Source organism: Crinia signifera, chromosome 3 (assembly GCF_055691185.1).
Source record: "Crinia signifera chromosome 3, ASM5569118v1, whole genome shotgun sequence".
Classification (NCBI taxonomy): Eukaryota; Metazoa; Chordata; class Amphibia; order Anura; family Myobatrachidae; genus Crinia; species Crinia signifera.
In genome coordinates this window covers 64,291-77,500 of record NC_139219.1, presented here as the reverse complement: position 1 = coordinate 77,500, position 13,210 = coordinate 64,291, and the positions used below count along the sequence as shown (strand labels likewise).

Below are 13,210 nucleotides of genomic sequence, written 5' to 3'. Positions count from 1 at the left end.
CTGCCCCTCCCGTGGACCTACCTATTTTGATCCACCGGGAGGGTACAAGAAGCTAAATTGGAACCCAGTGATCCGATCAGCTGATTTTTTTTTTATTGTTCAAAATTGAAGAAATTCAAATAGTATTGATTAAATTCCCATTGATAGTCAAGGGAACACTCCTGTGACATCCAGTAGAAGAGCTGCCAACCATGGAATGTTTTCTGTACAGAAATATTAAGCAGCGCAGTTAGCGCAGTCCGGTGTAGGACAGTTAGCGCAGTCCAGTGTAGGACAGTAAGCGCAGTCCAGTGTAGGACAGTCCAGTGTAGGACAGGGTACGCGACGACGTATGAGTCGACGTACCCATTTTTACTGCCCCTTCCGTGGACCTACCTATTTTGATCCACCGGAAGGGTATAGGAGCGAAAATCGGAACTTAGAATTCCGCTGAGCTCCTCCAGTTTTTGGGGATACAGGAAAAACAAGTTTTGTTGTGTCCTGGAAAAATTTGGCCGCACCTTGCAAGTTGACTAGCAGTTCGCTACTAGCCGAAAGACTTGGTGATTGAGTATTATTACCTCGTACCCTGCGCGCCTCACTTGATTGTGGGACCGTTGCAGGTTGCTGAGAAGGAGTGTTTGGGTACTGCTGACTGAATAAATTACCCACCAGCCTCTCTAGCTGTGAACCACTAGTTCTCATTAACCCAAGGTTTATTGGTAAAACGGGTAACACTGGCTCACGCAGGGGGGGTTGTGCTACTTAGGGATGGAGATGTCAGGTAGACATACAGGTGAGTAATGCAGTAACTCACCACAAGATGAAGTATATAGATAGTAGAATTTCCAGGTACTGGTAGTTTCGAACCGGATGAATTACACAATAAGAATTGAAAAATATGTCTGCTCTCATCAACGCGAGGTAAGAAAAAGGCATAAATGATTGTTTAAAACTGTGGTATAGGAAAAGGCAATAGGAAAAGTGATGGTACAAGTGCAATTAGACTGTTAAAACGAAATAGCAATTCCCCCCCCATTCGTACATAATGGGACCAGTTATTCTAAAGTGTCTGATGAAATTGTGAAATTGACTAACCTATACCCTGTGTCAACTCCTTGTTAAGGATTAGTAAGTGTTGACATAATGTTCCAGACCGCTGTCGTCTCCGAGACGAGAGAATTCAAATGTAAGGCGGAGTCAAACAGCCAGAGAGGATGCTGTTTTTCCCAAGTGGTAAGAGACGGTACGGTTGACGCCAAATTGACGCAGCTGGAGAAGTAGGTATACTGGTTTCACACTGACTCAGGTAATAAGTATTCAGGTAACAAGATAAATTGAGAATCCCAAAAGGTATTTGAAGTTAATTACATCCCCAGGTCAATAACTGTTGTAGGTATAGAGAAGCAGCGATATTACACAAATGAAGAACGGTAGCTAGCAAGACTCCTAAACTTTCTTTCTCCCCTTTTAGCAAGTAGATTAAAGATTTAAGCGTAGAACATAAGATTACAGCGAACACATGAAGGCTTAGACTATGGTAAGAAATACAGGTATAGAACACTAGTAAAGATAGAGAACAAGATAACATGTTCTATTCAAAGGAGTACTGCATACGATCCGCCCTCGGTACCAGGGACGACGTATTGGGAAATTTGTTTTTTGAAACATGCTTGTTCATTACATGACATATAGTTCCCATGACATATATGTATGTAAACACATAGATATAAGGAAGTGGTTAAAAGTTAATAGCCACCTAGTGGTAACTTGTATGTGAAGTAATTGTCAGTTCAGGTTCTTAGGAATCAAGTAAGGAGAAATGGAACGTGTTCTTTATGTTCTCTCTTTTGTTTGTTTGATTGTTATTGTTTGTTTTGTTGGTTCTCAGAATCAGACATATGTCATGTATGGTGTCTAAAGATTTGTTTTTCTTTTTGTTGTTTAGTAAGCCGGAAAGAGCTGTGTTTGGACCCGGTCAAATGTGACGCATTGGATTTGGAAACCCCTGTTGCTCCTACTTGCATGGAGAGCGTATGGACCTAACATTGAAAAAGTTTCATCCCCTAGACAACGAGATATATTCCAGTGTTTTTAATGAGATTTAAAAGCCTCAAGATATTGATAGTGTTAGGTCCAGATGTCAAGTAACTGATAGCCCCTAGTGATTGGACAGAGAAGAGGAAAATGAGAAATTGAATATTGAAACGGAAGCTGAATATCTCAGACTTTCTCCAGTCACATTTTTCCGAAGAAGAACACAGATTATTTGGCTCAGAAAACTGTATTTGTAATATATAGGGAGTGGTATAAAGGTTAAATTGAAAGAGGTTTGGTAGTACAGGGTAGAATATACCCTTAAATAAATTAGAGCGCCACCTAGTGTCAAGAGACAGTAAGGCGAGGGTTAAACTGTAGCACTCTAGAGTGTAGAAGCTTCACAGATGTGGGAGGCGGGATACTTTTAATGCTTGGGAAAGTTTTTCTGTTTATGTCTCTGCAGGGAAACAAGTCGACAACAGAACTATCGGAAGTCTACAAGTGGATCGGATGGAATACAAGACGCCAAGAATGGTAGGGAAAAAAAGGTGGAAATCAAAAAATATTGATACTTCTTTTTCCTACAGATGCAATGAAGAAGGAAAGACAAGCCCAGCTGTAGACAGATGATGGTCCTCGAGATGACGACTTGGATACCGACAGATGACTGGACAGGAACCCAGCTAGAAAGCCCCAAGAGCCGACAAAAGACACAAGACGACCAAGAGAATGATGACCCCTAGACGACCCCACTTCGTAATGCGCAGAAGACCCACTAGAGACTCTTTAAGCCTTAGTTTTAATGTCAAGAGACATTAGGAATAACCCAAAAGTGCTTAGAAGGTTTTTGTCCTGGGATTTCTATCCAGGTTTTTAATCCCCTAACTGCACAAGGAGAAATGACTGTTCTCCACCCTTTCAGGAAATCTTTATAATACTCTGTTAAATTGTTTGTTATGATTGTTCATCAATGTTTTCCCAGCATCCTTTGTAGGGCATATGAAGGTTGTTCACCCCTGTACATCCTGCGGTAGGTAACACAACACCTATGCAGGAACACTACACCCACATAGACATCTACACATACATTCCCCAAATGTATCATTCAGTCGTGTGTGTCTAGGCTGTGGCCCTGCAACTATTGTGAGGTCATGGTCTGGACATGCCGGCGTTAAGTAAATGCACTCCCCCATTTATTGTTAATCTAGGATTAGCCATTGCGCAAAAATGATACATCCCCTTCTTTTTACATGTACACATATGTTCCACACTTCAAAAATCTTTTTTATCACTGAAAAATATTTTTATGAAAAATGTTGAAATTTTATGAATTATGGAAATGAATGCGGAAATTATGAATTATTAATTTTAATGTGACAGTTTTATGGACTGTCAAAGGGACGACTGTCAATGCCTAATTTTCCCCAGCATATAATTTCCATAATTATAATTTTAACCATGCCCATAACATTAATATAGTCTGAGATAAATATTATTTTATCTCATAAGTCAGGAAAATATTGCATATCAAGTTACATATTTTAGCTCATATGCCATGTTTGGTCTTAAAATGATTGGAATCATTTTAGCCATCAGATGACAGTTATTAGAATTCCATATCATGTTGCACTCACATTTTATACAAGTTATAACTTCACATTAGAGTAATCATAGATGACCAGCAGAAGAGGTGTGGCCATTAACTTTCAAAAGGAATACCTGAACCATTCAAGATACAGTAACAAGGGGCGTGTCTGCAGGCTATTGATAGAAGGTGACTGAATGGTCCCTGGAAAGACAAAAGGATCCACCCCTCCCCCTAGAGAGTTTTCTTGGAAAGTAAATGAGATAAAATACAGTTAGTTGCTATTGGAACTTGGCCCAGATAAGATGCAGTGCAGCACTCCTGGAGAAGATGTATAAGATGGATACATGGCGTTAAGTAATGTATACTTGTAGGACTGATTGAATTGTGTACTAGGACCCACGGTTATGGAACATGGATTATGTTAGAAAGTTTAGGAGCAGTTAACTTCCAATCTTTGTTATCTTCGGATATTAACATGTGCTTAGGCCCAGAGTATGTTTACATACAGCTACACAAAGAAAGCTTGTGTCTGTGTTTGAGATATAATGTTTAGCTAGGATCATTGAGATAAGGCATTGTAATAATATATCATACATAGATCTGATGGTTGAAACGTGCTGTGTTATAGCCTGTAATTATGAATCGTGAGTGGAGTATATGTGGATCAGCAGGATCTTGGTGTGATGTGTTGACCATGGACATATGGAGGTTTACTGTGTTGGAAGTGTGGTGTTTTGATCTGTTAAGAGAGGATATGTTTGGCTTGTTAGATTGAGATACTATCCTGTATCATACCAGAGGGTTAGGCAGAATGAGGCCTGGAATATCAATTGTAAACATGTGCTCATGCTTCGGCCTACAGTATAACCTTTGTGTAGATAGACGGTTAACATTGATATTTAAACTAGCCCATGTGTGTCCTAGTGTGGTTGTAGAAGAGTTTTATAGTATATTGTCTGGCTAGAGTATCTAGATAATCGGATGTAAAGGTCTGTAAGAAATATGTGCTGTGAGAGTAGTCCACTATTGTATGGATGGATTCTTTGTATTCACATGTGTGTTGCTAAAAGGGACGCATGTAGTTGAAAACCTGTGTTAGGCTATGCGTGAGTACGAATGGATTCCAGCATTTGTGTTTAATGGATTGTGTGTTTATGTCCTAGAATGGATTAGCTCTGAACTGTTTCCACCTAAGTGTGTGAAAGCTTTGTGTAATATCCAGTGAGAATATCTAGATAAACTGGCGGATAAAACCTATATGAATGAATAGTGTCGCTTGCATGTGTTAGGATGGCGAGTGTAATGCCATGTGATGTGATTATGATATAGCAAGGCCTTGGATTGTATAGTGCCATTTGGGTGCACTATTTAGCGAGTACATTGTTGCTTAATAATATTCAAATTGTGTATGCTGCAGGTTTAGTGTGTTTGCTGAATGTGCAAGTTATATTCCGGATTGTGAGTGTTGCTTGATGCAGGTTTGTGTTCATCATTGTCTACCTTAAAATGGCCGACCCCATGCGGCCTACCTACATGTGATCTGGCCACAAGATGGCCGACAATCAGGTTCATTCATGCTGCTGTATAGCCACGCCCCCAGCACTGTACACACATACATACACACATATAACACTGAGGTTAACTGTATTTAAGGATGCTGGTGTAATAATCGTATTAATTATAATATCTGTATTGTTATATTGTACAATCCGTGATACAGTTTCATCCGCTTGCATTCATAAATAATATTCATTGATTACAATTCTGGACATTCGCTTATTGATCGCGTGCGACATGAATAAATTAAGTATACTTTGCATATATAAATAAATGGATTTTCATAATATATATATATACACACACACACTGTAGGATTAAAGGACATTGATTATCTCAAGCCTGTCGAGTGCCGCCTCCTTCCTCCTCTCTCTCTCTCTATATCTATATATCTATATAGATATATAGATATATCTATATAGATATATATATATATATATATATATAGTTGGGCAGCAGCCCTGAAGGAGATAAAAAAGAAGTTTTTTACCTTTTTCCTTTCCCTACCGATTGATTGAGGTGAATTCCCCATAATACTTATAATGCCCACCTATCCAATAAGGTGGCAGCTGGCTAGCAGTGGCAAACTGACTTACGACAGGAAGGGGGACTTCCCTGTACATATATCTGATACCCAGTGCATGCTACAAGTATATAAAGTTGGTACAGGAATAACCCATCTGGTAGGTCTATGCCTGTACTCTAACTCTCCCCTACTCTATCTCTTTCCAACTTTCCCAGACCCCTGGGGGGGGGGAGACAAAACATTACCTATTTTTTGGGTCAATATTACCATATTGGGATATATGCATATCTGCCTCCTACTTACAGGATTCTCAGAGGATTCCCACCTCTAATGTCTGCTGCAGTGCGATACTAGAAGCTTATTTATAATGCCAGTGTAGAGTTTCTGTCACCTACCATATACATATTCTCAACGGCTATTCTTGCAACTTTAAAACACCTGTTTGTATTTATATATATCACATCGTGACACCCTCCTCATTTTTTTTGTATACCTGGTTATTACTTAATAACTGGTCTTTAAGACTTTTCTGAACAAGAAACTAATGGTGTGTACACACTTGTACAATGTGCATGAGATTTTGACTATATAGTCAAAATCGCATCGGGATTGCATGCAGATCGCATGGGTTTTAACCGATGCAATGCCGATGCATGCTCCCGTATCGCAGGCAGAAAGTCTTGGCTGCATAGACTATATAGCGCAGATCTGCACTATATAGTCAAAATTGAATGCAGATCGCATGCTGCCGTGCGATCTGATCGCATCGCAACCCAAATCAATAGTGTGTACACACCATTACTCCTACTTCAATGACTGGCCCGCATGTAAATGCACACTAGACACATTGGGGAACATTTACTAAGATGGGAATAAGACTTCACATGTGATGTTGCTATGGGCAACTAATCAGATCCTGTCTACTATCTTCTAGAGAGTGCTACATAAATAAGAAGTAGATTCTGATATATTTGCTCAACAGGTGTGATTATTGGTCACAATATAGGTGTACATATTTGTAACGTGTTTGTCTAGTACTTATTTTTAAGAGTATTATTAAAAGTTACATTTTAGCACCAATTCCTAACATTGGCACATTCCCTTCCCTCTGGATTGTTATACTAGTGCTAAATACCCCATGGGGGGTTCATGAGTTGGCCTCCTACAAAAGTCCCGTAATCACCAATATCCTACATTGAAATATAGAAATTACTTTTCATAATCTGCATTTAAGAGTTCCCTAAATTATGTGAGAAGGGGAATGAAGGCAGCAGGAAGCCACAGACTGAGCGTTATATAGTGGGAGTAGCAGGGTCCCCAGCAGCACAGAGTATATCAGGAGATGAGGGATGTGTCAGTGAGGACAGGGCTGCATGTGACAGGGGCAGTGACATGATGTGAGGAGGGGAATGAAGGCAGCAGGAAGCCACAGACTGAGAGCTATATAGTGGGAGGATCAGGGTCCCCAGCAGCACAGAGTATATCAGGAAATGAGTGATGTGTCAGTGAGGACTGGGCTGCATGTGACAGGGGCAGTGACATGATGTGAGGAGACGAATGAAGGCAGCAGGAAGCCACAGACTGAGAGTTATATAGTGGGAGGAGCAGGGTCCCCAGCAGCACAGAGTATATCAGGAGAGGAGTGATGTGTCAGTGAGGACAGGGCTGCATGTGACAGGTGCAGTGACATGATGTGAGGAGGGGAATGGGGGCAGCAGGAAGCCACAGACTGAGCGTTATATAGTGGGAGGAGCAGGGTCCCCAGCAGCACAGAGTATATCAGGAAATGAGTGATGTGTCAGTGAGGACTGGGCTGCATGTGATAGGGGCAGTGACATGATGTGAGGAGGGGAATGGGGGCAGCAGGAAGCCACAGACTGAGCGTTATATAGTGGGTGGAGCAGGGTCCCCAGCAGCACAGAGTATATCAGGAGAGGAGTGATGTGTCAGTGAGGACAGGGCTGCATGTGACAGGGGCAGCGACATGATGTGAGGAGGGGAATGGGGGCAGCAGGAAGCCACAGACTGAGCGTTATATAGTGGGAGTAGCAGGGTCCCAGCAGCACAGAGTATATCAGGAGAGGAGTGATGTGTCAGTGAGGACAGGGCTGCATGTAACAGGTGCAGTGACATGATGTGAGGAGGGGAATGGAGGCAGCAGGAAGCCACAGCCTGAGAGTTATATAGTGGGAGGAGCAGGGTCCCCAGCAGCACAGAGTATATCAGGAGATGAGGGATGTGTTAGTGAGGACAGGGCTGCATGTGACAGGGGCAGTGACATGATGTGAGGAGGGGAATGGAGGCAGCAGGAAGCCACAGACTGGTAGTTATATAGTGGGAGGAGCAGGGTCCCCAGCAGCACAGATAGGGTTACCACCTAGGACCTTTAATTCCGGACACATGTTAATTACACAGGTTCTGTGGCAGTTTAAAATCAGGTGAAGTGGAGTCTTGAAGTCAGCCAGCCACAGAACCTGTGTAATTAATATGTGTCCGGAATTAAAGGGACTAGGTGGTAACCCTAAGCACAGAGTATATCAGGAGATGAGGGATGTGTCAGTGAGGACAGGGCTGCATGTGACAGGGGCAGTGACATGATGTGAGGAGGGGAATGGAGGCAGCAGGAAGCCACAGACAGGTAGTTATATAGTGGGAGGAGCAGGGTCCCCAGCAGCACAGAGTATAACAGGATATGAGTGATGTGTCAGTGAGGACAGGGCTGCATGTGACAGGGGCAGTGACATGATGTGAGGAGGGGAATGGAGGCAACAGGAAGTCACAGACAGGTAGTTATATAGTGGGAGGAGCAGGGTCCCTGGCAGCACAGAGTATATCAGGAGAGGAGTGATGTGTCAGTGAGGACAGGGCTGCATGTGACAGGGGCAGTGACATGATGTGAGGAGGGGAATGGAGGCAGCAGGAAGTCACAGACAGGTAGTTATATAGTGGGAGGAGCAGGGTCCCTGGCAGCACAGCATACCTCCCAACATGACCCATGCCAGGAGGGACACAATGCTCTGCTTCCTCTTAATATATGATTGCCATCATCTGTTTTTGAACAGGTGAACTAATAAGAAAGGGGCTTCACCACAGGTGATGGCAAACCTAAATTAAGAGGAAAGTCCAGAGGCAGAGCAGAGTGTCCCTCCTGGCATGGGTCATGTTGGGAGGTATGGCACAGAGTATAACAGGATATGAGTGATGTGTCAGTGAGGACAGGGCTGCATGTGATAGGGGCAGTGACATGATGTGAGGAGGAGAATGGAGGCAGCAGGAAGCCACAGACTGAGAGTTATATAGTGGGAGGAGCAGGGTCCCCAGCAGCACAGAGTATATCAGGAAATGAGTGATGTGTCAGTGAGGACTGGGCTGCATGTGATAGGGGCAGTGACATGATGTGAGGAGGAGAATGGAGGCAGCAGGAAGCCACAGACTGAGAGTTATATAGTGGGAGGAGCAGGGTCCCCAGCAGCACAGAGTATAACAGGATATGAGTGATGTGTCAGTGAGGACAGGGCTGCATGTGACAGGGGCAGTGACATGGTGTGAGGACCGGAAATTAAGCCACAAAAAGACAAAAATAAGAGTCCAAATAAAAAACAACAATGTGATAAAATGACTTACTTGTCCATCTGGCAATTGCTGTTGTAACTGAAGGCACACTTCATAATGCTGTCTAGGGTCATCAGACTAATATACTGGAAAAGTTCCACCGATTCTTTCTGATTCTCCAGTGAATCCCATTTGCCCTATTACATAAAACAAGTGTCATATGAAGACAATGGATGGCACTCAATATAGGGTGCAAGAATCAGAAAGTGAGATATTTTGGGAGAGTTCTCCCATTTTTGTTTAAAGCAAAATCAACTTTTTTTTCCCCATGTAATGATTGACGCTTAAAAAAAAAAGAATGGAAAACTCCCACTCTATATTTGGGCCATAGTCTGCATTACAGAAACAATTTGTTAAAAGGGGGTGTGCTACAGCGCAGTCCAGTGGCGTAACTTGAAATTTTGCTCCCCCAAGCCAAAAAGGTCTCTGGCGCCCCCCCCCCCCCAGGTTCCTGTGTGCATTATGCAGGTGCCACTGCCTCTGCAGCAGAACCACCAAGGCCAGGGACTATGGAGTTGGCAGGATTGGCAAGCAGTGCCCCAATGACAGAAGCAGCAGCGGCAGTGCCATAAGCAGGGAGATAATGTGCCCTTTCTGCAAACTGAGGCCCGCCCCGGAGTAGTGGCTGATTGAAGTCACCTCCTGGGGAAGGTGGTGTCAGTCACACTGTGAATGTGGGGTGGGGATTACTATATTCATATGCAATTGCACAAAGTTTGTAATGGGGGGAGTTGGTGTTTGTAATTGTGTATGGGGCTGCACTGGGGTTTTGTTGTTTTGTTGGAGGGGGGGGGGTGGGTGCTTTATATATATGAATGGAGCTGAAGGAGTTGTGATTATGATTGGATGGATAAATCAGAGGCAGTGTATGTTTCCATATATATATGGATCTGAGTGGTGGTGGGTGCATGTATGTATATATGAGACCATCACTGTATGCATGTATGTATAAAAGTGGTGGTATAAGTGGCAGGGTGTATGTATATATCAGTGAGAGCGGCAGGGTGTATGTATGTATGAAAGCGACAGGGACCAAGTGTATGTATGTATGTATGTATGAGAACAGCAGGGTGTATGTATGTATGAGAGCGGCAGGGTGTATGTATGTCCGGGTTGCCTACCTTAACCTCTCCTTCAGGGAGAAAATGCTCTGTTCCTGGGCTTCCCTGGTAATGTATGATTGCCATCACTGGGGAGCTAGGTAATTGATAAGAAAGGTGTTTCACCACAGGTGATGGCAATCATACATTACCAGGGAAGTCCAGGAACAGAGCATTTTCTTCCTGAATGACAGGGTCAGGTAGGCAACCCTGAGGTATGTATGAGAGCGGCAGGGAACAGATCTATGTATTGTGACAAGAACACTGGAGTAGTGTTTGAGGGCAGGTATATTTGTCCCAGGTTCTTGTCCTACACCTTTTAGAAACAGGTGTTTGACCTCACAGAGGGCTTATCAGCAAGCAGCTGTGAGTGGGATGAGAAAAGGCTGCCAGACTGAGCAGTGTGTGCAGACTGCCTGGGGAGACTGCCGAATCTCTGTGTGAGAAACAAGCCACCCAGTGTTGATTGGGAAAACTTTGTGTTTTTGTTTAGTGACAGTTAGTAACATCCTGGGTGACATTCTATGGGATGAGAGAATGTGACTTTTGCGAGTTTTTCCGCAAAAACGGCCAAAATCGCATTTGTTTCCATTTTCGCATATTTAATGAGCTGCGAAAATGTGAAAAAAGTGCGATTTTTGCCAACAAGTTGGACACACTGGAAATGCGATGGCTGCTTTTCGCAGCACATCGCATCCAGATGTTTTCACATGGAAAAGTATACAAATCGCATATTTAATGGTATGCGATTTGTATAAAGTGTGTCTATAATTCGCCCAAAAATCAGACCAGGTTCTGATGGGCGAATTAGCCAGAACCTTGCACAGATCGCAATGTTCTGTGCAGGGTTCTGGTGTAAAAATAAAATGAAACAGTTAAAATAAAAAAAAACAGCGCGGGGTCCCCCGCCCGAGCATAACCAGCCCCGGGCTCATTGAGCCGGTGCTGGTGACATAAAATCAGGGTCCCCGACAAATAGGGGTCCCCTTGATTTAATGAAACCAGCACCAGGCTCAAGGTCCGGCGCTGGTTCCCAAAATACGGGGGACAAAATGACTAGGGGTCCCCCGTATTTTAAGAACCAGCACCAGACCCAACCAGCCAGCAGGGTAATGCCACAGCCGGGGGACACTTATTATATAAGGTCCCGCGGCCAAAGCATTAACCCCCTGGCTGGTCAGCATAGGCAGGGGTCCTGGGGAAGTGGGGACCCCCCCAATGAAGGGGTCCCCCCCTCTAGGACTTACCAGCCCATGCTGAAAGTCCGGGGCTGTCCCCGATGCCCCTGGGCGGTGGGCATCGGGCTGATGGAAAGTGTAAAAAAAAGAATATAAACTATTGTTTTCTACTGTAGAACTATGAGTCCCAGCAAGCCTACCCCGCATGCTGGGACTTGGAGAACCACAAGTCCCAGCATGCGGGGCATTAAAGGGCCCGCTGGCACTTGTAGTTCAACAGTACAAAAAAGTTAAAACACACACTGACACCCAGAAAAATAAAAGTTTAATACACACATAACACACACACTGATACTTACCTACCTTGAGCCCGTAGGTCGGTCCCTGGATCCTGGGTCTGGGTTCCGGGGCTCCTGGGCAGAAGAGTCCGATTCCGGGGCCTTGGTCCTGGTTCCGGGGCTGGTCCGGGGTTCCGGGGCTCCAGGGCAGAAGAGTCCGGTTCCGGGGCCTTGGTCCTGGTTCCGGGGCTGGTCCGGGGTTCCGGGGCTCCTGGGCAGAAGAGTCCGGTTCCGGGGCCTTGGTCCTGGTTCCGGGGCTGATCCGGGGTTCCGGGGCTCCTGGGCAGAAGAGTCTGGTTCCGGGGCCTTGGTCCTGGTTCTGGGGCTGGTCCGGGGTTCCGGGGCTCCAGGGCAGAAGAGTCCGGTTCCGGGGCCTTGGTCCTGGTTCCGGGGCTGGTCCGGGGTTCCGGGGCTCCAGGGCAGAAGAGTCCGGTTCCGGGGCCTTGGTCCTGGTTCCGGGGCTGGTCCTGGGCTCCTGGGCTGAAGAATCCGGGGTCCAGGATCCGAAGTAGTCCACAGGGGTACCTGAGGAAGGAAATCCTACTCACCTGGTCCCCGGCGACGACATCGGCATCCTCTCCGGCAGACGCGCTGCTCCCGGCTGGTACCCGCTCTCGGACTGGAGAGGCGCAGAGATTTTCATCTTCCACGCCTTTCCTCCGGATGATTCCATTGGCCGCCTAGCGGCCAATCAGGAGCCGAGAAAGTCGGCTATTTGAAAGTCTATTTGATTTTATGTCACCAGCACCGGCTCAATGAGCCCGGGGCTGGTTATGCTCTGGTGGGGGACCCCGCGCTGTTTTTTTTTTTTAATTTGCGATTTCCTGCAAACGTGCGATTTTCAGACATGAAAATCGCACATTTTCAGGACTAAACACATCGCACCAACTCGCACCTATTCGCACTATTTGGCCCGTTTTTCGCATCTCATTAAATATGCGAAAAACGGGCCAATCTTGCGATTTTAAAAAGGGCGAAATGGTGCGATAAAAAAAACGCACATTTATTACAAACCATAGAATGTTACCCCATGTGTTTAATTAGTGCTGGACAGGCAAGGTATTTTCTTTTTTCTGCTGAATAAAACTGGTTGCGGCCAGTTGCACCACAAAGACTGGACCTATATGATTTCTCAGCTGCTGTTTGCTGCCTTCTACCCCAGGAAAAGGTATCCAGTTCCCCTACAGTGTTACAACTTGGTGGAGAATGCGAGCAACCTGTTCTGCGCATAAGTGAGAGCCGCAGCTGTGTGAGCCCTGCAGAAAACTGTGGTTTATGCAGATACAGCCCAG

At 44.9% G+C, this 13,210-nt stretch overlaps 1 protein-coding gene across 1 annotated transcript in view; it reads right to left on the bottom strand.

Annotated features, from left to right (window-relative positions):
- LOC146063110 (cytochrome P450 4B1-like) overlaps window positions 1-9,462 on the bottom strand; it is a 101,865-nt gene extending 92,403 nt beyond the window's left edge. Inside the window, exon 1 of the mRNA XM_083175124.1 lies at window positions 9,315-9,462. Coding sequence (XP_083031250.1) covers window positions 9,315-9,376 — 62 coding nt within the window. The 5' untranslated portion in view covers window positions 9,377-9,462. The remainder of the gene's footprint in view (window positions 1-9,314) is intronic.
- Window positions 9,463-13,210: the final 3,748 nt, after the last annotated feature.